Consider the following 24,061-nt stretch of genomic DNA (forward strand, 5'->3'; position numbering starts at 1 on the left):
TGTGTGCTAACTGTTGACTGAGGTCACAGCCTCCTTGGGAGCAACCAGAGAGCAAGGCAAGGTTATTTGCTGACCTCTCGTGGACCTCGGTCCCACACGGCACAGTCCAGTGTGCCCAATGTGTGAGCCAGTCTCATCTTTAGCACAATGCATATTGCACACTATGTGATGAAATAAATACTCTTCAAAACGATCCAACAGCCAAAGGGGACTTCCCTGGCAGTCCAATGGTAAACACTCTGCACTTCCACTGCAAGCAACGTGGGTTCCAGCCCTGGGTGGGGAACTAGGATCCCACATGCCTCGAGGCACGGCCAAAAAAAAAAAATTCTAAAAAATGATCCAACCTAAATATTACTTTCATAATGTGAGACTGTTATCCCAGGTGCCCCTAATACTGTATTTTGCGTCTGTTCATCGTTCCTTTAGACCATTCCTGACAGTAATTTTGAGCCTAGATATGTCTGCTTCCCTTAGACCAGTGGAGCACAGCTCCATTAATACCAGTGAGCTGGGACTGGCTTGCTATTTCTCATTACTTCATTCCGTTGTAACTTGGTGATCATTACCTTTTTAAATAACATTTTTATGGGTCATTAGTTTTGTGTGTGATTCTCCACCTCCTACCCCCATCTTATTTTCCCCATTATCAGAGCCTTATTTGTTACAAACAGAATGTAAATAACAGTGCAGGCTTGTGGCCCAGTTTAATAAACATCCAGCTTCACATTGGTACCTGGATATTTGTCATTGGTACCTGGATATTTGTTTTCTGAGGACAAAGTGAGGTGAAAGAATTCCTGAAAGTGGAAAGACAGTGCAAGCTACTCAAGATGGGGGATAAACCAATACTGAGAAAGCCTCTGCCTGTTTTAACACTGGCCTACATGCACCAGAGATGGGCTGCTGGGAGGGACGGGTGTTGCAGTTCAGAAGGTACCCATTGTATCAAAGCAACCCTTGACCCAGATCAGACCTGTATGTGCATGTATGCATGTGAAGTTGCTTCTGTCATGTCCAACTCTGTGTGACCCTATGGACTGTAGCCCACTAGGCTCCTCTGTCCATGGGATTCTCCAGGCAAGAATCCTGGAGTGGGTTGCTATACCCTGCTCCAGAGGATCTTCCTGACCCAGGTATGGAATCCAGGTCTCTTATGCCTCCCACATTGGCAAGAGTGTTCTTTACCTCTAGCACCACCTGGGAAGCCCAGATCCGACTCCGTTGGAGGCAATTCAGTGCACTCCAGGTGTCCTGATTACATGTGTTCAAGGGACCATATGGACCTCAGCCATCTCCTCTTCTGAACTGGTCAGGATTTCTCAGCTGACAACTCATCATGTCAACTGTTAAAACAGGCAGAGGCTTTCTCAGTATTGGTTTATCCCCCATCTTGAGTAGCTTGCACTGTCTTTCCACTTTCAGGAATCATTTCACGTCACATTGTCCTCAGAAAACAAATATCCATGTCAACTCTTGTGACAGCCCTTCCATTCTTTTTTTTCTTTTGGTTTTTTGTTTTTGTTTTTGGCTACACTGGGTCAGTTGTGGCATGCTGGATCTTTAGTTGTGGCATGAGAACTCTTAAGTTGTAGCATGTGGAAACTAGTTCCCTGACCAGGGATTGAATCCAGGGCCCCTGCATTGGGGAGCTCCGAATCTTAGCCACTGGACGCTCAGCCCTCTCAGTGTTAACAAGGTTACTTAAAATTAACTTATTGTTCATATATCTCTTCTCCAGAGCTAAATCATGAGTTTATTAAGGACAGTGCTGAGTCTTAGACTTAACCATTCCTCATAGCACTAGTTGGAATCCCAGCTCTCCACTTATGAGCTCTATGACCTTGGATGCATTCCTTCATCTCCTTGCTTCTCAGTTTCCTTGGCTACAAAAAGCATGGCAATCCTGCCTGCCTTGCAGTATGTTAGGAGAACCAGCTAGAATGGTGCTAGGCAGTAACAGGAGCTTGGTGAATAATAATTGATTCACTAGACAAAACCCTGCACACAGAAGCTGAACAAAATGTAGCAGAATTGAATATAACAAAATATGATTTAACCTCATGGGAGGGAAGAGCTAATTATGATTGCTTAAGACTTCGTGGTGAGGACACCATTTCCTCTGACCTGGGCTTGAATGACAGTTTACAACCCTGTTTTTATTCTTGACTTGTTTGTGAGCATGTGACCATCATTTCAAGCTCGTCATGTCTCCTGAACCCAAAAGGATTGGTGAACTGATTTGGGATGTGGAGACTGTGCTTATTGGCATCCTTGGCCCCACTCCTACATTTAAGGAACAGCCTGGCCCTAAGTGGAGAGCTTCCTGCAGCTCCGTGCTGCCCTGAGGCAGGTGGTGGCTCCCAGGACTGATGTAGTGACACCTATGGATGTCTGTTAGCCTCTTTAGGAATTTTCTTTAACGCAGTCATAATGAGGGCAGTGGTACAGCTTACTGAGACCACATCAACATTAAAAAAAAAAATGGGGATCAGAGTGTAAGGAGCGCTGTATGAAAAAATAAATAAATAGCATTGAGATGAGTTTCCCAGATTTCCCATATGATGAGCGCATCTGCCAGAACTCAAGATGTGTATTATGCACTCTGCAACTGGCAGATTGCCTTGGGGGGAGCAGAGGATGCTTCCTGATGAAGGACTCAAATCTGTCTTGATTCTGCCACTTTGTCTTTGTGGTGGAGCCATGTTACAATGAAGAAATGGGTCCTGTGACATTCTCTGCAACCTTCTTTAGTTACTTATCAATATGCACTTCCTTATCTTACACCCCCTTTTAAAGGTTCCTGGGAGAAAAGTACATAAAACAGACATCTGCTGAATCTGTTGCCATGTCAACTTAGTAGAACAAACATGGTCAGATGTGCTCCCTTTCGATATGGGTACTAGGGGTGAGTGAGTGAGTGAAAGTCACTCAGTCGTGTCCGACTCTTTGTGATACTATGGACTGTACTGTCCACGGAATTCTCCAGGCCAGAATACTGGAATGGGTAGCCTTTCCCTTCTCCAGGGGATCTTCCCAACCCAAGGATCGAACCCAGTTCTCCCACTTTGCAGGCGGGTTCTTTACCAACTGAGCTACGGGGAAGCCCACAGGTACTAGGGGACACAGCAAATAAGCACCCCCACCCACTGTTGATTAGTTAATTGGTGTAGTTTGTTGGGTGACACAATGCCTTTCTCCAAAAGTAATCTGAGACCAAACTTACCAAACAAACTGTGTTGTCACTTTCTCGACACTGTAGTTTTATGTTAGGGGCTCAGTTGAACTTCTGACATATTCAGCACTATACCAGCTTTTATCAGATATTTAGAGACCCTAGTTAGATTCAGAGTCACAAAGAGAAATGAAAAAGCCCCTGATCTGAAGAAACTTTGCTGTCCACTGGTTCAGTTCAGTTCAGTTCAGTCACTCAGTCGTGTCCAACTCTTTGCGACCCCATGAATCGCAGCACGCCAGGCCTCCCTGTCCATCACCAACTCCTGGAGTTCACTCAGACTCGCGTCCATTGAGTCTGTGATGCCATCCAGCCATCTCATCTTCTGTCGTCCCCTTCTCCTCCTGCCCCCAATCCCTCCCAGCATCAGAGTCTTTTCCAATGAGTCAACTCTTTGCACGAAGTGGCCAAAGTACTGGAGTTTCAGCTTTAGCATCGGTCCTTCCAAAGAACACCCAGGACTGATCTCCTTTAGAATGGACTGGTTGGATCTCCTTGCAGTCCAAGGGACTCTCAAGAGTCTTCTCCAACACCATAGTTCAAAAGCGTCAATTCTTCAGTACTCAGCTTTCTTCACAGTCCAACTCTCACATCCATACATGACTACTGGAAAAAACCATAGCCTTGCCTGGTAGAAAGACACAATTAAGTACAATAAAAGGGAGATGGCAGTGATTGATTGCCTTTGTAGAACTATAATGTGGGTCTTGCAGTCATGTGTTTTTGTGGTAGGTTTTTATTGAAAGTATTTTTTAAATATTAACAATTAAAATTCCAGTCATCTCTGTATCTAAGAAATTTACCTTGCTAGGCATTCCCTTAGAATGCAGTGATATAGGGACTTCCCTGGTGGTCCAGTGACTGAGACTCCAAGCTCCCAGTGCAGGGGGCCCGGGCTCAATTCCTGGTCTGGGAACCAGATCCCACATGCTGAAACTAAAGAGCCCATGTGCCACCACTAAGACCTGGTGTAGCCAAATAAATTTTTAAAAGACAAGGTGTAATGCTGTAAAATCAGTGCTGCCTTGGGGAAGACTGAGTATTTCCTTACTCCGGCCATGGGGACTGAGAGGATGCTGTCATTCAATCTCTAGGAGGTCTGCAGAGGGCTCCCAGAGGAGCGATGTCTGAGCGGAATTTTGAACAACAGTTTCAGGTCCTCACAAGAGCCTGGGCTGTGCTGAATTCTGTTCCTGTAGCAGTCTTTTACCAAGCCTGCTGGTTTATCTTGCTCCACATTTATTCCCCTAGCAGAGATTTTTTAATCACTGCTACTATAGCTTCCAGCAAGGACCCCATGACCACTGCTTTCATTTGTTTTGTACATGTGATTCATGAATGTGCCTCCCTTCCCTTCCTTATGGGATCAGCAGTGCTTGCAAGAACTTAGAGAATGCATGGGTTTGTGTATAGTGTAAGGGCAAAGAGTCAGACACGACTGAGTGACTGAACACAGACACACACAAGGAAGCCTGCCCTGACCACCAGGAGGTTTCATCCATTTCCATCTGAAAAAACAACCGGCCTTAGGCAACGTATTTCTAAGTCATTCCGCATGTTTGTGTGCATGCACGCATGCCCATGTACACATGCTGTGCATAAATAGCACATTCCCAATCTGTGTAAAATGAAATGGATGAGCAGCACATGACAGTAGGCTCAGCCCCTGAAGATTTACCAGGAAAGAAGACAGCTGTGTGGCAGAGCTGCTGCTTATAATTAGGGAAAGAATTGCCCATGCCCCGTGCCATTCAGCAGCTTCAACCATTTAAATGACAGCCAGTTTGTTTAGTTTTTTAACACCCTCTGCGCCCGCCCCCCCCCTCCAACCTCGTTTTATGGGCCAAGAGTTAATTTCTTGTTGAGAACACTGCTAAGGACTGTCATCTCTGGTATCATTGTTAAGATGGGATATGACATGATGGCTGGCAAATCTCAACTAGAAACCATGATGAGTGAGCAAAAAAAATAGGAGTTGCTTTTAATGTCTCTTTTTAACTTTGTAAGTGAGCAAAAAAACTATTTTCAAAGCCCCATGGACTTTCCGGTTTTTAACAGGGCCATATTGCCGGTTTTGCAGTTGACAAAATTATAACGCTTTCTTTGGCTCGAGCGAGCTGTAAGAAGCATCGCAGCACTCCTGATGTACAATGGCTCTCAACAGGATAGATGGGGAGAGAAATTAATAGGCGTCCCATTGTTACCGTGCATTTTTGCCAGGATATTTCATTAGTGTAAACACTGAACCCGTTGTCATCTTGTTTAGCCACTTGACCCTGGTGATTTTCAGTTCTGTGTATCGTGATGAGTTGAGCACTGGCGTGCACGAGACAGGCCCTAATTATTGGGAACCGAATCATTGCTGACCCAGGATGAGATTAACTGCTCCTTTGCAGTCTTTATCCTGGGACATTAGCGCTGTCTGGTTATCTTGCTTCAGTTGAGAGATTCGGGACAATAGCAGTGCTGACGGTAACGGTTGGCGATTTCCCTGTTTGTTTTGCAGGTCACGGCCAGGGGGTTTGGGCCGCTGTTGCAATTCGCCTACACCGCCAAGCTGTTACTCAGCAGAGAAAACATCCGCGAGGTCATCCGCTGTGCGGAGTTCCTGCGCATGCACAACCTGGAGGACTCCTGCTTCAGCTTCCTGCAGACCCAGCTCCTGAACAGCGAGGATGGCCTCTTCGTGTGCCGGAAGGATGCTGCTTGCCAGCGCCCGCACGAGGACCCCGAGGACAGCGCGGGAGAGGAGGAGGACGAAGAGGAGGAGACGATGGATTCGGATACGGCCAAGATGGCTTGCCCTAGGGACCAGATGCTTCCAGACCCCATCAGCTTTGAGGCCACCACCATCCCAGTGGCAGAGAAGGAAGAAGTTTTGTTGCCCGAGTCCGACGTGCCCGCGGACACCAAGGAGAGCTCGGCCAAGGACGCGTTAACGCAGTACCCCAGATACAAGAAATACCAGCTTGCATGTACCAAGAATGTCTATAACGCATCATCACACAGTACCTCAGGTTTTGCAAGCACATTCAGTGACGATCACTCTGGCACCAGCCTCAAACCAGGGCTTGCCGTGGGGCAGATTAAAAGCGAGCCGCCCAGCGAGGAGAACGAAGAAGAGAGCATCACGCTCTGCCTGTCCGGAGATGAGCCTGACGTCAAAGACCGAGCCGGCGACGTGGAAATGGACCGGAAACAGCCCAGCCCCGCCCCCGCTCCCGTCCCCGCGCCCCCTACCGGGGCCGCCTGCCTGGAGAGGTCCAGGGGCGCGCCCTCCCCATCCTGCTTAAGGTCTCTGTTCAGCATAACAAAAAGTGTGGAGTCGTCCGGCTTGCCCGGTACCTCTCAGCAGCACTTTGCCAGGAGTTCAGCGTGCCCTTTTGACAAGGGGATCACTCAGGGTGACCTTAAAACTGACTACGCCCCTTTCCCGGGGAATTACGGACAGCCCCACATGGGCCAGAAGGACGCGTCCAGCTTCACCATGGGGTCGCCCCTCAAGGGGCCTGGCTTGGAGGCTCTCTGTAAACAGGAAGGAGAGCTGGACCGGAGAAGCGTCATCTTCTCCTCCAGCGCCTGTGACCAAGTGAGCACCGCGGTGCACTCGTATTCTGGGGTAAGCGCTCTGGACAAAGACCTCTCCGAGCCGGTGCCAAAGGGCCTGTGGGTGGGGGCCGGTCAGTCCCTCCCCAGCTCACAGGCCTATCCTCACGGTGGGCTGATGGCGGACCACTTGCCAGGAAGGATGCGGCCCAACACTAGCTGCCCGGTGCCAATCAAAGTGTGCCCTCGCTCGCCCCCGTTGGAGACCAGGACAAGGACTTCCAGCTCGTGCTCCTCCTACTCCTACGCAGAGGACGGGAGTGGGGGCTCGCCCTGCAGCCTCCCTCTCTGCGAGTTCTCCTCCTCGCCCTGTTCCCAGGGAGCCAGATTCCTTGCCACAGAACATCAGGAACCAGGCCTGATGGGAGACGGAATGTACAACCAAGTCCGACCCCAGATTAAATGTGAGCAGTCTTACGGAACCAACTCCAGCGACGAATCCGGATCGTTCTCGGAAGCAGACAGTGAGTCGTGTCCTGTGCAGGACAGGGGCCAGGAGGTAGGGAACCCGCATAAATTCAAGCATGTGATCCACCCCTCAGTCCTTCATCTGGACTCCCCCTGCCCCCCACCCCTGCCAGATTGTTCTTGTTTGCCAAGATTAAAGCTTTTCAGTTAAGGGACCGCCTCCCCCATCCTCCCCTGGTGGCTCAGTCGGTAAAGAATCTGCCTGCAATGCAGGAGACTGCCTGCAGTTCAAGAGACCTGGGTTCAAACCCTGTGTGGTGAAGATGCCCCCTGGAGAAGGAAATGGCAACCCACTCCAGTATTCTTGCCTGGAGAATCCCAGAGACAGAGGAGCTTGGCAGGCCATAGTCCATGGTGTCACAGTCAGACACAACTGAGCGACTAAATCACACATCCACACCCCCCCCATCCACAGAGGCAGAATGCTTCAAGGTGATTCAGAATTAACCATTTTGCTCCAGACAGCACTTGAAATTTGATCGAGATATCAGTCCTCAAAAAGCAGAGGCAAAGAGCTTAGTGGGAAAAAAGTCTGATGCCTGAAAGCATGTGCAGGTACTTCAGATCTGCCCCCCCCACCCCCATCTGCTTTGAAAGAATGCCATACCTGTCACCTTCATCCTTGCCCCTCGCTTCTTCAGTGAGAAGAAAAATATAAAATTGCTTTCAAAATTGACTGATTGAAACTGGAGAGATTCACAGTAAGCCCATGCTTTCCCAGCACCTTTAAGTTTCCTTGTCAACAGGGACCCTGGAGTCATCCCTTGTCCATTGTGAATGCAGGTGATGGACAGCTCACCATCCATCCTGGCCCCAGTATCACTGAGGAAGCACCTTTGTCGGTCGCATCTCACCGTATCATGGGTCATTGCCCAAGGGCCCCACAAACGGTGAGAGTCATTTTAAGGAGCAGTGGGGTTGAGTAGCAGTTCTTGTCCACACTAAAAGTGAAGTGCTTTCTAGGTAAAAATTCCCAAAGGCTCCATCCATATCTTCCCACTGCTGGGAGAGGAAGCAGGTGCAACGCCAGCCACAGCGTGAGTGAGACTCACGTGGCCAAGGAGAGGAAAGAATGGACACCGCAGGTGATCCCCCTTCCCTTGTAACACGAGAAGCTCCCAGAAAGAGCTGAGGGTGTCTGTGTCATGATCTGGTAGTGACTGCCAGGGACCCCACGTGAGACTGCCACCTGTGTCTCAGAGCAAGCCCAGTGCCAAGCCCCTCCTGAGAACTGCATCTCCGAAAAACACAGGCAGAAATGAAGTGTGATTCTCATTAGGCCAGTGCACTTCATCCACGTCTGCGCTCCCTGGATATTAGCCTCTAGTAAATCAGGGACGTTAACCCAACCAGACAGCAGAAATGCCACATGGGGTGAGCTGGCTTTTCACAGAGCCACGTGCAGTTTATTCAGCCCTCTGTGAGGTTGGCAAGAAGCACCTGAAGGGTTTCGATTGGGCATGTTTTGCAAACAGCTTCCAAAGCTCCCTGTACCAACTACAGACATGCCCTGTGGTCACGTCCTTGCTTTCTACCTAGCCTGGTCCCCACTCCTCCATTACTGCCCAGCAGAAATGGAAAGAGAAATATACTGAAAGGATTTTGTTTAGCTAACAGACAATGAAAAGGAAATTTGAATAGGAAACTGTTTGAGTACACTGTATCCCCTAGGGTTTGGAATGGAGGGTTGGGCTCAGTGTCCCAAGCCAGAGTCACATCTGGGTCCATCACCTGAGAAGGTGGAGGTTTGGTCAGAACAGTTAAAGTTTGTGTTCTCTCTCTCTCTTCACTCATTTCTTTCTCTCTGATCACAACTTGTAGGAGGTTTTCTTTTCTTTCCCCTGAAATTATTCATAAGCATTCCTGATTCAGAAGCCCAGTCACTGAGTCCATTGGCATAATGATTTCTCTAAGGATACATGTCTCGTGAAAAAGACAAATGTCTCTCAGTCTTTCTTTCTTTTTGTCTCTCTCTTAAGAGGAGCCCTACCATTAACTAAAAAGGGTGTGTGTTCATGACAGCTGCATATGTCCAAGGACCTGTCAGTTTCAGAAAAATCTCCTTTTATCTCTCTTACATCCCCAAAGAGAACTTGAAGTGAATTCTTGAAACTGAATGCCACCAACAAGGGCACAGGTATCTTTCCTGTGTTGAGGCTTTACCACTTGTCTGTCTTAGAACTTTGCAGGGTTTGTGTTGTTTTGGCTTCACTGAGTCTTAGATGTGGCATGTGGGAGCTTCGTCATTGCAGTAGACGAACTTCTCTCTGGTTGGGGAGCACAGGCTCAGTTGCCCTGAGGTATGTGGGATTTGATTCGCCAACCAGGAATCGAACCCAACTTCCCTGCATCAGGAGGTGGATTCCTAACCACTGGACCATCAGAGAAGTCCCTAGAACTTTTCAGTTTTAAATGAATCAGTGAAATGGAGAAATTATTCAGCCTACACAGTAGTCATGAACAGTAATAGTCTCCCCTCAAAAAATATATACTATTTTCAAAAATATTTTTATTTCCACTTTAAAAAAATGAATCTATTCTTTACATTCCTAAACAGTCTCAAAAGGAATTTTCCAAATTTCAGTGCCATTTCAGGAGTCACATTTAGCCCCTCTCAGTACATTTTGGGTAGAATTGTTATAGTAAAGTTAAGGTTTTCCCAATTTGACCGTTTCATTTTCCTAAAGTAGAAGAGATTAGGTTTTCCAAGAACTGTCCCAGGGACTGAGCATGACTGCTTCTCTTTGAGCTAATTATTTGCTTTGGGGAGTTTCTTTGACCCCAGTGGAATTGTGGTCTCCAGCGATAACACTGAAAGCAAACCCTTCACAAAGTGAATCATAAATGATTCAGAAGCCAGTATCTCTTGGGCTGACTCTGCCCTGATCTGCTCTCATGTAAGTTTCCAGGTGACTTCTTTTCCAAGTGAACAGAATATTCTGATTTCTAGTTATGCTCTCTTTACCCTCCCATCTCATCAATGTTGACTTCTCATCCTAAGTATTCTCCAGCTTTGAGGAAAGTTTAAATAAGCACAATATTGTCCTTTATCAACAACCATCTTTTTGAAGTTCCTTTTTAAAAATAATCAAGCAGAACATACCAAGCCCGTAATGTACCAAATTTATCAGGCTTTCTCTGTGCCTACAATAATATATAAACATATGCACATGTCTGTGGGTTTGGGTTTTATTTTAATAACATTTAGAGTAACCTGGATACAGTCCATGAGGTTGCAAAGAGTTGGACACAACTGAGTGACTAAGCACAGCACAACACACATTTAATTACTGAGCAGCTTGCTTGTTGCACATAGCTGTCTGCTGTGTACATGCCTCTAGGTCAACTATGTACGGTTAACACAAGCTTCCTTAATATCCTTGGTTCCTGTCATCACAGCTGACTCAGTGATCACCTATCAGCAGACATTTCCAATTCCTGTATTTCCCTCTTACAAACATTGCTGCAATAAACATTCTTGTGGACATATTTATTTAGTGGCAGTGCTTTTATTTTTGTGAGTTAAAGTTCCATAAGTGGGTTAAAGGTTGTACTCATTTGTTAAATACTGCCTATTTACTTTCTCAAAAGGTGGTAGCAATTCACACATCCTCCAGCAAAACTTATGAGCGTGTCCATTGCCCCCTGTTCTTGCCAGTAGTAGTGGTCACCAATCCTTTTACATTTGCCAATCTGATGGACAAAAAATGATGACTTCTAATGCAGTTGATATTTTTCTTATATGTATTCATCATTTGTATTTTCTTTCTTGGACTTGCCGTTTGTCCATTTGTGTGTGTGTGTGTGTGTGTGTGTGTGTGGTGTTTGACTTTAATGAGTTTACAGAATCCTTAATTTAAGAATATTAATCCTTTCTTGCACGTATTGCCTGTATCTTCTCCTAGTCTGTTTTTTAAAACTAAATTTTTGGTCTTTGTTTATCATGAAATAAAAATTGTTCATATATATGGAGATTTGCAGGAGACTCAGGTTCGATCCCAGGAACAGAGGAGCCTGGGAGACTGCTGTCTCTGGGGTCGCAGAGTCAGACACGACTGAAGTGACTTAGCAGCAGCAGCAGCAGGTTCGATTCCTGGGTAGGAAGATGCCCTGGAGAAGGAAATGGCAACCTACTCCAGTGTTCTTGCCTTGAAAATCCCATGGACAGAGGAGCCTGGTGGGCTACAGTCCATAGGGTCGCAAAGAGTTGGACACAACTGAGCAATTGAGCACAAGCACAAATCTTGAAAAGTAATTACGTTTGATAATTGTCAAGTCATTTCAGAACCATGACCTTTATCATTAAGTTTCTTGAATTATTTGTTATTTTTTTAAATTTTTATTTCTCCTAGTCTATGTCTATAGTATCTTTTTCCATCTAAAAAAGTTTAAGTTTTATGTAATCAAGTGATCAGTATGTTTCTTCATGCCTTCATACCTAAAAAGTCAACGTGGGAATTTTTTTTCTTCCAATTATGAAAAAATGAATAGGTCATATTAAGTGAAAAAAGAAACAAACAGTATACATAACATGGTTCTAGTTTACTTTATAAATATATTATAAACAATAAGAGCAGTATAGATAATAAGATGAAATGGGAGGCAAACTTGGAGAGGGAATATAGGGAAAGATTTATTTGTGTGTATTCCTATAATGTTTGATTTCTGTGTACGTATATCACACAGCTTTTTTTTTTAATTGAAATACAATTGATATACCATAAAATTCACTCTGATAATGTGAAAAATAGAGTGGTTTTTAATGATTCATAAAGTTGTATGACCATTACAGTGTCTAATCCCAAAATATTTTCATCACCTCAAAAAAAGAAATACAGTATCCAGTAGCAATCACTTCTCATTCCCCTCTTCCCTTACCCCAAGCTGCCACTGCTGCTGCTGCTAAGTTGCTTCAGTCGTGTCCGACTCTGTGCGACCCCATAGAGGGCAGCCCACCAGGCTCCGCCCTCCCTGGGATTCTCCAGGCAAGAACACTGGAGTGGGTTGCCATTTCCTTCCCCAATGCATGAAAGTGAAAAGAGAAAGTGAAGTCGCTCAGTCATGTCCAACTCTTGGCGACCCCATGGACTACAGCCTTCCAGGCTCCTCTATCCATGAGATTTTCCAGGCAAGAGTACTGGAGTGAGTTGCCATTGGCTTCTCTGCCTTACCCCAAGAAATTATTAATATACCTTTGTCTCCAGTAGATTTGCCTATTCCAGATGTTTCATTTCAGTAGAATCTAGCCATGTGGCCTTTTGTGTCTCGCTTCATCACTTAGCCTGTTTTCAATACAGCATTGCTGTACAGCATGATACAGCATGCTATCACTGTATCCGCCTGGCACTTTATCATGTATTTGTTCTCTCCTTTTTATTGCTGAATAATATTCCACTGTGTAGATACACTAACTTTGTTGATCCATTCATTGGTTGAGGGATGCTGGGCTATTTCCATTTGAGGGCTATTATTGATTATGCCATAAAGAGTATTTGTGTTCAGGTTTTTTGTAGACATAAATTTTCAGTTCTTCTCGTTATATACCAGGGAGTGGAATTGCTAAATCATATGATAACTCTAAGTTTAGCCTTTTGAGGAACTACTGGGCTGTTTTCCAAGGTAACTGAGCCATTTTATATTCCCACCAGCCTTGTATGAGGAATCCAGTTTCTCTGCACCCTCATCAACACTTGTTACTGTCCTTTTTTTATATAGTTGTTCTAGTGGTATAGTACCTCATTGTGGTTTATAGGTTTGCTTTTAGAATTTGAAAATTATTAAAAAGTCACAAGCATGTGCCAAGTAGTAAGAGTCTTAGTGAATAGTTTTGTACCGCAAGCATTACTGTAGATTTTAATAAAGAAGCAGCAGGAAGACAGTTTATTTATATAGTCAAAGGTATTGATTAGTTGGATTTGTTTTATTAACACATTTCGTATCAAGAGTGGTAAAAGCAGATGAGGATGCTGTGTGTACGTGTATGCTTGTGGATGTGTGAGGGCAGGGAAAAGTAAGGTCCAGAACAAACACCGAAGTGTTATCGAAGAGCCATGTCTGACTCTTAACTCTTCCACCCAGATGTTGACTTCCAGACATATGTTGGATATAAAGATTTTACAGTCGTTTTTGTGGCTTGTTGAATCAGAAATCTTTTTAAAAGTAACTATCGTTGGTCTGCTTAATAAAAGGAAAACCATTCTGGGCAGCATGGAACTCAGCCATATTTCTAATGAAAACAATGTTTTCATATTGGCTAGAAAGACTGTTAGCATCTGGAACTCCAAAGCATACCTTATGACCGAAAGAAGAAACTCTGTGACAAAGAAAGATGGTGGACAAACTGAAACACTAATGCTACTGCTACAACTACTACTGATATTAGTAACATTTCATAATTATAAGGCAATTCCAACTTTTCAAAGCACTTTCTCCATCTGTTATCCAATTTTTTTTCTTCATGGCAACCCTGTAAGCTAAGTAGGACAGATGTTGGATCCCTCTGACTCCCAGATCCTCAAAGAACTTCAGGACAGAGAAGGAAAAGACTTGCCTGGGATCACACGGCTCAGTAATCGTAGCATCACAACTAAATTCTAGATGTCCTGTGTTTGTTCCAGAAACTGGACCGCAAGATTAGAGCTTAGAAGGACAGTTGTGTGAGAAGCTTGTCTTTGGCAGAGAGGTTTTGTCTTTGGCATCTGCCCGGCTCAAAGCCGGCTGTCTGCATTCAAAGAGGACTGGAATCGTGAGCCCACAGGGCATCAGATCCCCAGACAGCTCACAGGAATCTGAGGGGCTTTCGAGAGCATTGGTGTTAGGGACTTCCCTGGAGGTTCGGTGGTTAAGACTCTGGGCTTCCAATGCAGGGGTGTGGGTTTGACCCCTGGTCAGAGAACTATATCTCACATGCCCCGTGGCACAGCTAGAAACTTTTTTTAAAAAAGAGCATAAATGTTACAGGTTTTGGAGAGGTGACTGCGCTGTTAAGATCCTCAGGGTACTGCTGCTGCTGCTGCTAAGTCACTTCAGTCGTGTCCGACTGTGTGCGATCTCATAGACGGCAGCCCACCAGGCTCCCCCGTCCCTGGGATTCTCCAGGCAAGAACACTGGAGTGGGTTGCCATTTCCTTCTCCAATGCCTGAAAGTGAAAAGTGAAAGTGAAGTCGCTCAGTCGTGTCTGACTCTTAGCGACCCCATGGACTGCAGCCCACCAGGCTCCTCCATCCATTGGAGTTTCCAGGCAAGAGTACTGGAGTGGGGTGCCATTGCCTTCTCCCAGGATCCAATTCCTGCAGCTTCTGCTCAGCATCTAATAGTGAAACCAAGAAAGGAGATAGGATTGAAGCTTGACCCCAGGGGCTGGTGCTTCTAGTTGGGATCTCTAGACGAAAGAGATGCTTCTTTTCGCCTTTTTCTGCAACATTTGCATCTCTGTCCTGCCTCTCCAGTAGCTCCCATCCAGCACACCAAAGTCATCAGGCAAGTGAGATGTGTATTGAGAGGCATGGCGAGGTGAGGTAGCCAGAGTACCGGCTGATCACCAGCCTGTAACAAGCGTGCCAGGTGGCAAAGGTCACAGGGAAGCCCAGGAGAATTGGTGTTTGGGAGTGGGAATTCTTTTCTCTTTGGTCTCATAATTGAATTTGCTGCTAGAAGTTATATTTCTCATACAATTCTTAAATGAAATTTTTGTTTCACTGGAAGAGAGGGGATGTTGTTTGAGCGGTAGAACCAGGGTAGGTGTTGGCAGGAGAGAGAAAGGGAACAGCTGATTTCTGTCTGATGAGAAAGAAGTGCCAGCCCCTGGGGCCTAGCTGGCAGCATCCCATGGTGGGGCCCCTGAGGAGGAATATTTAAGCTTCATTCACTGTCCAAATGTCACAGCCTCTTCCACTTTTTGTCAGCCCTTGGGGCCAGAGGTTACCTGCACCGCAGGGGCCACTCATTTCACCATCGGCTCCAGAGTGAGATGGAGCCCCCAGGAGTGAAATCCCCTCCTCTGATTAATACTGACCCAGCCCAGAGTCCCAGGTAAAAACATCCTCCACCGTGGTCCTTAGAGGATGAGACAAGCCAAGATGCCCCTGACACTCAGAGTGAGTCTCCACTGACAAGCCAAGCTGGGCACCACTGTCTAAAGAGACCATGTGTTCCCTGGACCCCTTGGGCCCTCACCCTTCTAAACAGCCTGGTCAGCTTTCTGTGCCTCTATGCTGAGCCTCATGCATGACTGATCACTGAATGTAGCTGCAGGCTGGCCGCTTAACAGGTGATGTTGCTGGTTCGCTGGACTTTGCATCCCATCTCCTCACTATTTATGAGGGTCTGGGGAATGAAAACTGTGTCACCTCCGAGAAGTGAAATCCTGGAGGAATCAGTGGGTGGAGGGACAGTAAATAAGATGTGAAGCCCTATTGGGTCTATCTGGGTTGGAAAAGTTTGCTGGAAGAAAGGCAGGAAGGCCTCAGGCTTCTCAGTGTCCAAGGCCAAGTCACTTTAGCTGACTTTTGAGCCCATTTGAGGAATAGATGGGTGCCTGCCAGCCTGGGAAAGGAACGTTTTCCCAGCCCCTCAGTGGGTCTGTAGCTGACATTTATCTCCAGGGAAGATGCCTGTCAGTTTGGAACTTCCTACCCTAAAATTAGCAAATAGCTGTGGTAAGGCTTCTGCCACACCTTTCCAAGAAAAACGTCAGGGGTTTCCCTTTGGTATTTGGGGGAAGCCCTCCCTTGCTCGAGGGGTCGCAGCACACTTTAGAAAGAGACCAGAGTAGTCGGGGCTGGGAGGGTTTTTTTCACATGGAAGAAAGTCTATAGTGGACAGTTTTCCTTCAACCTCTGCAGAGCAGCTTGAGTTGCAACAGCTCTGCTGAAAAGTTATATGGCCTTTTGCTTCAAGGACTTTGAAACCATCATTGTTGATTTTTCCTCTTTCCTGTCAACCTCAGCGCTGTTACCATAGTGGGTTTTATATATATATATATAGGCTGTCTAGAGAATGTTAAATACAGTAGCCCTTGGTATAGAAGGCCTTGTGACTTTCCCTGTGCCCTGAGCCATAGGTATATATTCTGTCTGAAAATAAGCAGACACTATGTAGAGCATCAGCAGAATTGCTTTGTTGTCAGCAGAGGGGGAGATGCCATGAGGCCCAAAGCATTGTCACTCCTGTTGTGAAAACACGCCTGCTGCCTGGTGTGGGGACATCCATGTGCCCAACAGACAGACCTCTGTGTTGTGTAAGTACTGTCCAGGATCTGAGTCTGTTTGTTATCCAAGGCATATAAAAGGGAAATCAAACATTCTTTCGTATCATTATAAGCCCTGTGCAAACACAGCCTGTGGACAAAGCCCTTTGCTGGGCCCCTAACAAGGAGCTGTTTGTGCCGACCGCCCATCATTAGCAGTTGGAGCAGGGCTGAGCCGACTGTGCTGTTATATGGACTGTGGGGATTTCTGCCCTCCTAAGCCAGCACTGGACAGGTGTCATGGGACAGAGGTCGCCCTATGGAAGTTCAGTCAGGGCGCCCATCGGGAGCCTTCAGCAAATGCCACGTCGCACAGGCTCAGAGCTGTGATGAAACCTGACTGAGCCGTCGCACCCAGCCGCAGGAAGGCAAATGATCATTTAGTAGGATTGCCTTTGTGCCGAGGGATTAAGGAACCACAAATGCCAGGGGCCAGACTCACTCAGGGTCTGCCTGCCTCTGATGCAACCAAAGCAAAAGCCTGAGCTCAGGATTAAAGATCTTCCTCCCACTCCCTGAACGGCCCAGACATAACCCTGTAGGTTCTGTAGGGCCATTTCTTCACCAAAAGGATTTTGATCAGTTAAACCCAGAGTGACCTATCTGTTCCTCTGGTTATCCAAGTTCACTCTAGTCGACTTGTTCCGTCTGCTAAAGCTATGCTGTCCAGTACAGGAGGCACACGCCGGATGTGGCTACTGAGCCCTGGAAATGAGGCTAGTCTGCATGGTGAGGCACACCCAAGTATAAAATGCACCTTAGGTTTTGAAAATGTGGTATCCCCCCAAAAGTGAAATATCTCATTAATTTTATGCTGATTACTGTTGATAATATTTTAGCTACATTGGGTCCTATTCAATATATTATTAAAATTAGTGTCACCTGTTTCTTTTCACTTCCTACTAGAAGGCGTAAGAATCCCACTGGCAGCTCGCGTTGTTTGCATTGGACAGCGCTGGGCTAGGGCCTGAACGAAGTCTGGGTTTATAGCTCCATCTGCTGGTGTACTCAAAGCAGATGCTCGGGGTAAGCAGGAGCTCGTCGGGGTAAGCAGGAGCTCGTCGGGGTAAGCAGGAGCTCAGCCCTTGAGCTGGGAAACACTGTGTCTTGGCCAAGCAACACTCAACCTTCCACTTCCAGAAGCTTCTGAAGAGGCCCAGAGCTGACTCCTGAAGTCTCTGCCTCATGGGGGCTCCTGAGGGGTTAGTGGCAGACTGCTGGAAGGTGCTGGTCTGTGTTCTCTATCTTGTGGGTGCTGAGGAAGCTTGAGAGAACGTTGGTTCTCTGCTAAATGCTAAAGAAGCATTAGGACACAGATCCATCTCTAAAATGACTAGTGTTCTTTCTTTGGAGGATGCTCACCTTTTCCTTGATTTGCAAGAATTTGAAAGTGAGACTCTTGCTGAAAACAGTATCTGCATCAATTATTTGTTGCTGCGTAACAAATCATCCCAGGGCTTCCCAGGTGGCACTAGTGGTAAAGAACCTGCCTGTGAATGCAGGAGATGTAAGAACTGTAGGTTCGATCCCTGGGTGGGGAAGAACCCCTGGAGGAGAGCATGGCGACCCTCTCCAGTATTCTTGCCAGGAGAATCCCATGGACAGAGAAGCCTGGTGGTCTGTGGTCCATAGGGTCGAAGAGTCGGACACAGCTGAAGAGACTTAGCACACACCCATGCAACGCATCACCCCAAGACTTTGAAGCTTCAAACAATCATTTAACATCTCTCATTGTTTCTGTGGTCTGGAATTCAGAAGTGGCTGATCCGAGCATGCCTGGCTCAGAATATCTCATGGGGTTTAAGTCAGATGTTGGCAGGAGGCAACCCCTGGAGGTTTACCTGGGCCTGGAGGATCCTCATCCAAGGTGGCTCATTCATGGGACTGATGAGGTGATGCTGGCTGTTGGCTGGAGACCTCAGTTCCTCTCTACCTGGGCTTCTCCACAAGGTGTCCTAAAGAGAGCACAATCTTAGATAGCAGTCTGCAACCTTTTTGGCACCAGGGAGCGATTTCGTGGAAGACAATTTTTCTACAGACTGATTGTGGGGAAGATGGTTTCTGAATGATTCAAGCACATTATATTTATTGTGCCTTTTATTTCTAATCAAATGCTGCCGCTGATCTGTCAGGAGGTACTGGTCCACAGCCTGGAGGTTGGCCCTGGTCTAAGAGGCCTAAGAAGATACTGTACAGCTTTTATGATGTCACATCAGAAGTTACATGGATTACTCCCACTTCATTGTATTGGTCAAAAGGCAGGAACATGTATTCCACCTTTTGACAGGGGAAGGTCAGCATCACATTGTAAAAGAAAATGTGAGAGTGTGGGCCATTTTATTTTCCAACAATCCATAGTGCCTCATGGGTATATAATAGCACTGTGCAGCTAAAAAGCATGCCCCATTTTGCAGATGAGGAAACTGAGGCTCAGAAAAGTATGGTGACCAGCCTGAGGTCTCATGTCTGGCAGGAAAGACTAAAAGCCAGTTCTAACTCCTAGGTCACAATGATGTAGCCTCGCCAGGTTCTCTCCCTATGTCTGTCTCCCTTACGCTGCTGTAACTGCAAATCACACCCACTGTTTCATCTTTCCAGCATCTCCAAGGCGTACGGGGCTCTCTTAATTCAAGGGTTTTAGATGATTCCTCAGATGGTGTCTGTCTGTAAATTGTTACTTCACTGAGTTGAGGCTCAGTGGGAGTGGGTTTCCACTAATTGTAGAGCCCTGCTTACAAAAGTGCTTGTGGTCATGACAGTGTATACATTTTCCATTGTTTCCATGCTGTTTGCTTCTAAGATCTCAGGAATGATAACCACATCATAATATGTGTGTGTTCACATTCTGTTTGACTGTCTGAATATTTCATCTTATTTATATTTGAAACAGGAAAGAATCATCACTGCTTGCTTCAGTCGTTTTCATAGTACTTGGTCATCATTAAAAAGATTTTACCATTTTTTGATGTTCCACTCGCCAGAATGAAAACTATAAAATCCAGCTGCCATAATCATGTTCTGTTATTCTTGGTTGCAGGTCAAACTTCCATTTCCTGTCGATCAAATCACAGACCTTCCAAGAAATGACTTCCAGATGATGATCAAGATGCACAAGCTGACGTCAGAGCAGTTAGAGTTCATTCACGACGTCCGCCGGCGCAGCAAAAACCGCATCGCTGCCCAGCGCTGCCGCAAGAGGAAGCTGGACTGTATTCAGAACTTAGAATGTGAAATCCGCAAACTGGTGAGTTGGCCCGCCCTTTGCTGTCAGCAGCCTGGAATGACCAAGACTGATACAGACTCTCAGTAGCAAAGGCCAGACAGGCAAAGAGAAAGGCCACCATTCAGGAACATCCGCATTGATTTTTAAAGGAGTTCCTAACAAAAAATAACAGCTTTACATCTGTAATATATGTGTGTCTGTGCAGCTGTGTGATTGTGTGTCAGTATTTTATGTCTTAGCCATTTGTATAGATCACAGGGGCAGTCATCCCTGGGTGTGCTCAAACCACCAACCTTCCCTGGTGCCTCAGCTGGTAAAGAATCTTTCTGCAATGCATTCGATCCCTGTGTTGGGAACGTCACCTGCAGAAGGGAAGGGCTACCCACTCCAGTATTCTGGCCTGGAGAATGCCACGGACTGTATAGTCCATGGGGTCACAAAGAGTCGGACAACACTATGTGACTTTCACATTCCTATAGAGGTGATTCGTTTTTTTTTTTTGAAGTCTAATTGATTTACAATGTTATGTTAGTTTCTTTTGTACAGCAAGGTGACTCAGTTATATGCATATATTTTTCATATTCTTTTCCATCATGGTTTGTCATAAGATATTGAATGTAGTTCCCTGTGCCATATACTAGGACCTCGTTGTTCCTCCATCCTATGTATAATAGCTTGCCTCTGCTAATCTGAAACTACCGTTCCTTCCCTCCCATAGAGAAAATTATTCTTCTTTTCCATTCAACGGGAGCCGAGAGCTAATATTTATTGCTGCATATGTGGATCAGGTATTATTCTGGTCTCTTTCAGTAGATGTCGCACGTAATCCTCACATCAGCCCTATGATTTAAGTACTCCTTTATCTCCATTCACAGAGGAGGACACCAGAGTGCAGAGAGGTTTGGTAACTCCCCACTATGTGATGGAGCTTGAATGCAAGTCTGGTTGTCTGATCCCAGATCTTGTTATTGCACTGCTTTCTCCTGCCTCCGACGGAGGTGTAGGTTAGGGGCAGGATGCCAGCCTGCCACCAGGGGCCGCTCAGCCACCTGATCTCCTGAAGCCCTTCAGCAGCCCCGGGGTCCTGAATTCTGCACTTCTGCCTCAGAGTGGTTGTCACCTCTTCCTGTGCCTGGGAGTCTTTTGTCTCTGGGACTATTCTCTGATCTTTTAAGCCTCCCCCTCTCTCAGTAGTCTGCATTCTCTTTGGGATCAGCAACCTTAAGCTACAGGAAGTAAATCCAAGTGGCCTCTGGTTCCTGACCGTACCCTTGAAGGCAGTCAGTACAGCCTCATTCAGCTCATCCTTCCTGCTGGCCCAACCCTAGAAATTCATCCCAGGTGCCATGTCTGTGGCATCCTGAAGAAGAGGGAGCCACGTACTGTGGTCAAGACCTGAGTATGGGTCCTCAGGCTATACATGACACTCCTTTGCCTCATGGTAAGCCAATGTCCTGATGAGAACCTAAGAGCAAGATAAGACATTTGAGAGTTCAGGTTCAGTTCAGTTCAGTCACTCAGTCATGTACGACTCTTCGCGACCCCATGGACTGCAGTATGCCAGGCTTCCCTGTTCATCACCAACTCCTGGAGCTTACTCAAACTCATGTCCATCGAGTTGGTGTTGCCATCCAGCCATCTTATCCTCTGTCATTCCCTTCTCCTCCCACCTTCAATCTTCCCCAGCATCAGAATCTTTTCCAGTGAGTCAGTTCTTCACATCAGGTGGCCACAGTGTTGGAGTTTCAGCTTCAGCCTCAGTCCTTCCAATGAATATTCAGGACTGATTTCCTTTAGGATGGACTGGTTGGATCTGCTTGAAGTCCAAGGGACTCTCAAGAGTCTTCTCCAACACCACAGTTCAAAAGCATCAATTCTTCAGCACTCGGCTTTCTTTATGGTCCAGCTGTCACATCCATACATGACTCCTGGAAAAAAAAAAGCTTTGACTAGACAGACCTTTGTCAGCAAAGTAACATCTCTGCTTTTTAATATGCTGTCTAGGTTTGTCATAATTTTTCTTCCAAGGAGCAAACATCTTTTAATTTCATGGCTGCAGTCACCATCTGCAGTGATTTTGGAGCCCCCAAAATAAAAAGTCTCTCCGTTTCCATTGTTTCCCCATCTATTTCCCATGAAGTGATGGGACCAGATGCCATGATCTTAGTTTTCTGAATGTTGAGTTTTAAGCCAACTTTTTCACTCTCCTCTTCTACTTTCATCAAGAGGCTCTTTAGTTCTTCTTTGCTGTCTGCCATAAGGGTGGTGTCATCTGCATATCTGAGGTTATTGATATTTCTCCCAGCAATCTTGATTCCAGCTTGTGCTTCATCTAGTCCAGCATTTCTCATGATGTACTCTACATGTAAGTTAAATAAGCGGGGTGACAGTATACAGCCTTGACGTACTCCTTTCCCAGTTTGGAACCAGTCTGTTGTTCCATATCCAGTTCTAACTGTTGCTTCCTGACCTGCATACAGATTTCTCAGGAGGCAAGTCAGGTGGTCTGGTATTCCCATCTCTTGAAGAATTTTCTAGTTTTTTATGATCCACACAGTCAAAGGCTTTGGCATAGTCAATAAAGCAGAAATAGATGTTTTTCTGGAACTCTCTTGCTTTTTTGGTGATCCAGCGGATGTTGGCAATTTGATCTCTGGTTCCTCTGCCTTTTCTAAATCCAGCTGGAACATCAGGAAGTTCACAGTTTATGTGCTGTTGAAGCCCTGGCTTGGAGAATTCTGAGCATTACTTTACTAGCATGTAAGATGAGTGCAATTGTGCAGTAGTTTGAGCATTCTTTGGCATTGCCTTTCTTTGGAATTGGAATGAAAACTGACCTTTTCCAGTCCTGTGGCCACTGCTGAGTTTTCCAAATTTGCTGGCATATTGAGTGCAGCACTTTCATAGCATCATCTTTCAGGATTTGAAACAGCTCAACTGGAATTCCATCACCTCCACTAGCTTTGTTCGTAGTGATGCTTCCTAAGGCCCACTTGAGAAACTTTGAATAAATATCTGGACTTGTGGAGACAGTGGGGGAAAGAGAGGGTGGGATGAACCAAGAGAGTAGCACTTACATATCTCCACTACCATGTGTGAAACAGACAGCTAGTGGGAGGCTGCTGTACAGCACAGGGGGCTCAGCTCAGTGCTCTGTGACACCTACAGGGGTAAGATGGGAGTAGGGGGCAGGAATGAGGCTAAAGGGAGGGGATATATGTATAGGTATAGCTGATTCATGTTGCTATGCAGCAGAAACTAACACAGGATTGTAAAGCAATTAAAAAATTAAAGAAAATTTATTTTAATGTTACCTGTTCTCAAGATAGTCCTGGATGTCATGTGTTGTTTTCTTTTTAATCTAATTAACACCCACCAAGCAGGGAAGATGTACCCGTGTTCAGCAGCTCCCATCACCTACACAATAAAGGCCAGGTTCCTCAACAAGATGCACCGTGCTGTCTGTGACTCCGTCTACCCCTCTAGTATCACCTTCCACTCCCTTCCTGAACTGGACCCCCAGTAAAATCTAACTGAGTGCACTTCCCCCAGACCATCTCCTGCTGTTTGCACCTCTGTGTTCCTGCCTCGGCTGTGTCTCCTCTACCTGGGACAGTCCTCGACTGTTTTCTTATCTGTGTCTTTTGTTCCTTAAGAGTCAGGTTGCTGTCTCCTCCTAGAAGCCCCTTTCCTGAGTCTTTGGTGAGGCTGAGTCTCTGTCCTCGGAGCCCTTTCTGACTTCATACTTACCACGTTAGTCTTGCATTATCTGTGTAGCTGTCTGTCTCCTCAATCCTGGCCCTAGACTGTAGATTCCTCATGACAAGGACAGTCTTGATGATCTCTGAGTCTCCAGTGCAAGCCCACTGAAGCCTCTCAAGAAATGTCTGTTGCCCTAAAATGTATCGGAAATTGTGACTGAGTCCTGGGATTGAAAATTCCTTCTTTTTTCAAATTTTTCTTTAATGTTGTTCTAACAACAGCAACGACGAGGCTTCCCAGGTGGCGCTAGTGGTAAAGAACCCTCCTGCCAATGCAGGAAATGTCAGAAATGCAGACTCCATTCCTGGGCTGGAAAGACCCCCTGGAGGAGGGCATGGCAGCCCACTCCAGTATTCTTGCCTGGAGAATCCCATGGGCAGAGGGGCCTGGAGGGCTACAATCCATGGGGTCCCAAAGAGTTGGACACAACTGAGCGACTGAGCACATACATGTAACAACGGCAACAAAAATGTTTAATTTAAGCTGACATCAGGAAGCCAGATACTGCTGCTGGTGAGT

The 24,061-nt window shown here is 46.1% G+C and overlaps 1 protein-coding gene across 1 annotated transcript in view; it reads left to right on the forward strand.

Annotated features, from left to right (window-relative positions):
• The window catches only part of BACH2 (BTB domain and CNC homolog 2), a 385,101-nt gene that overhangs the window by 355,294 nt on the left and 5,746 nt on the right, over positions 1 to 24,061 (forward strand). The window contains exons 5-6 of the mRNA XM_040238795.1: positions 5,742 to 7,340; positions 19,595 to 19,801. Of these exons, the coding sequence (XP_040094729.1) occupies positions 5,742 to 7,340; positions 19,595 to 19,801 (1,806 nt within the window). The remainder of the gene's footprint in view (positions 1 to 5,741; positions 7,341 to 19,594; positions 19,802 to 24,061) is intronic.

This window comes from Oryx dammah, unplaced genomic scaffold (assembly GCF_014754425.2).
Source record: "Oryx dammah isolate SB20612 unplaced genomic scaffold, SCBI_Odam_1.1 HiC_scaffold_4, whole genome shotgun sequence".
NCBI lineage: Eukaryota > Metazoa > Chordata > Mammalia > Artiodactyla > Bovidae > Oryx > Oryx dammah.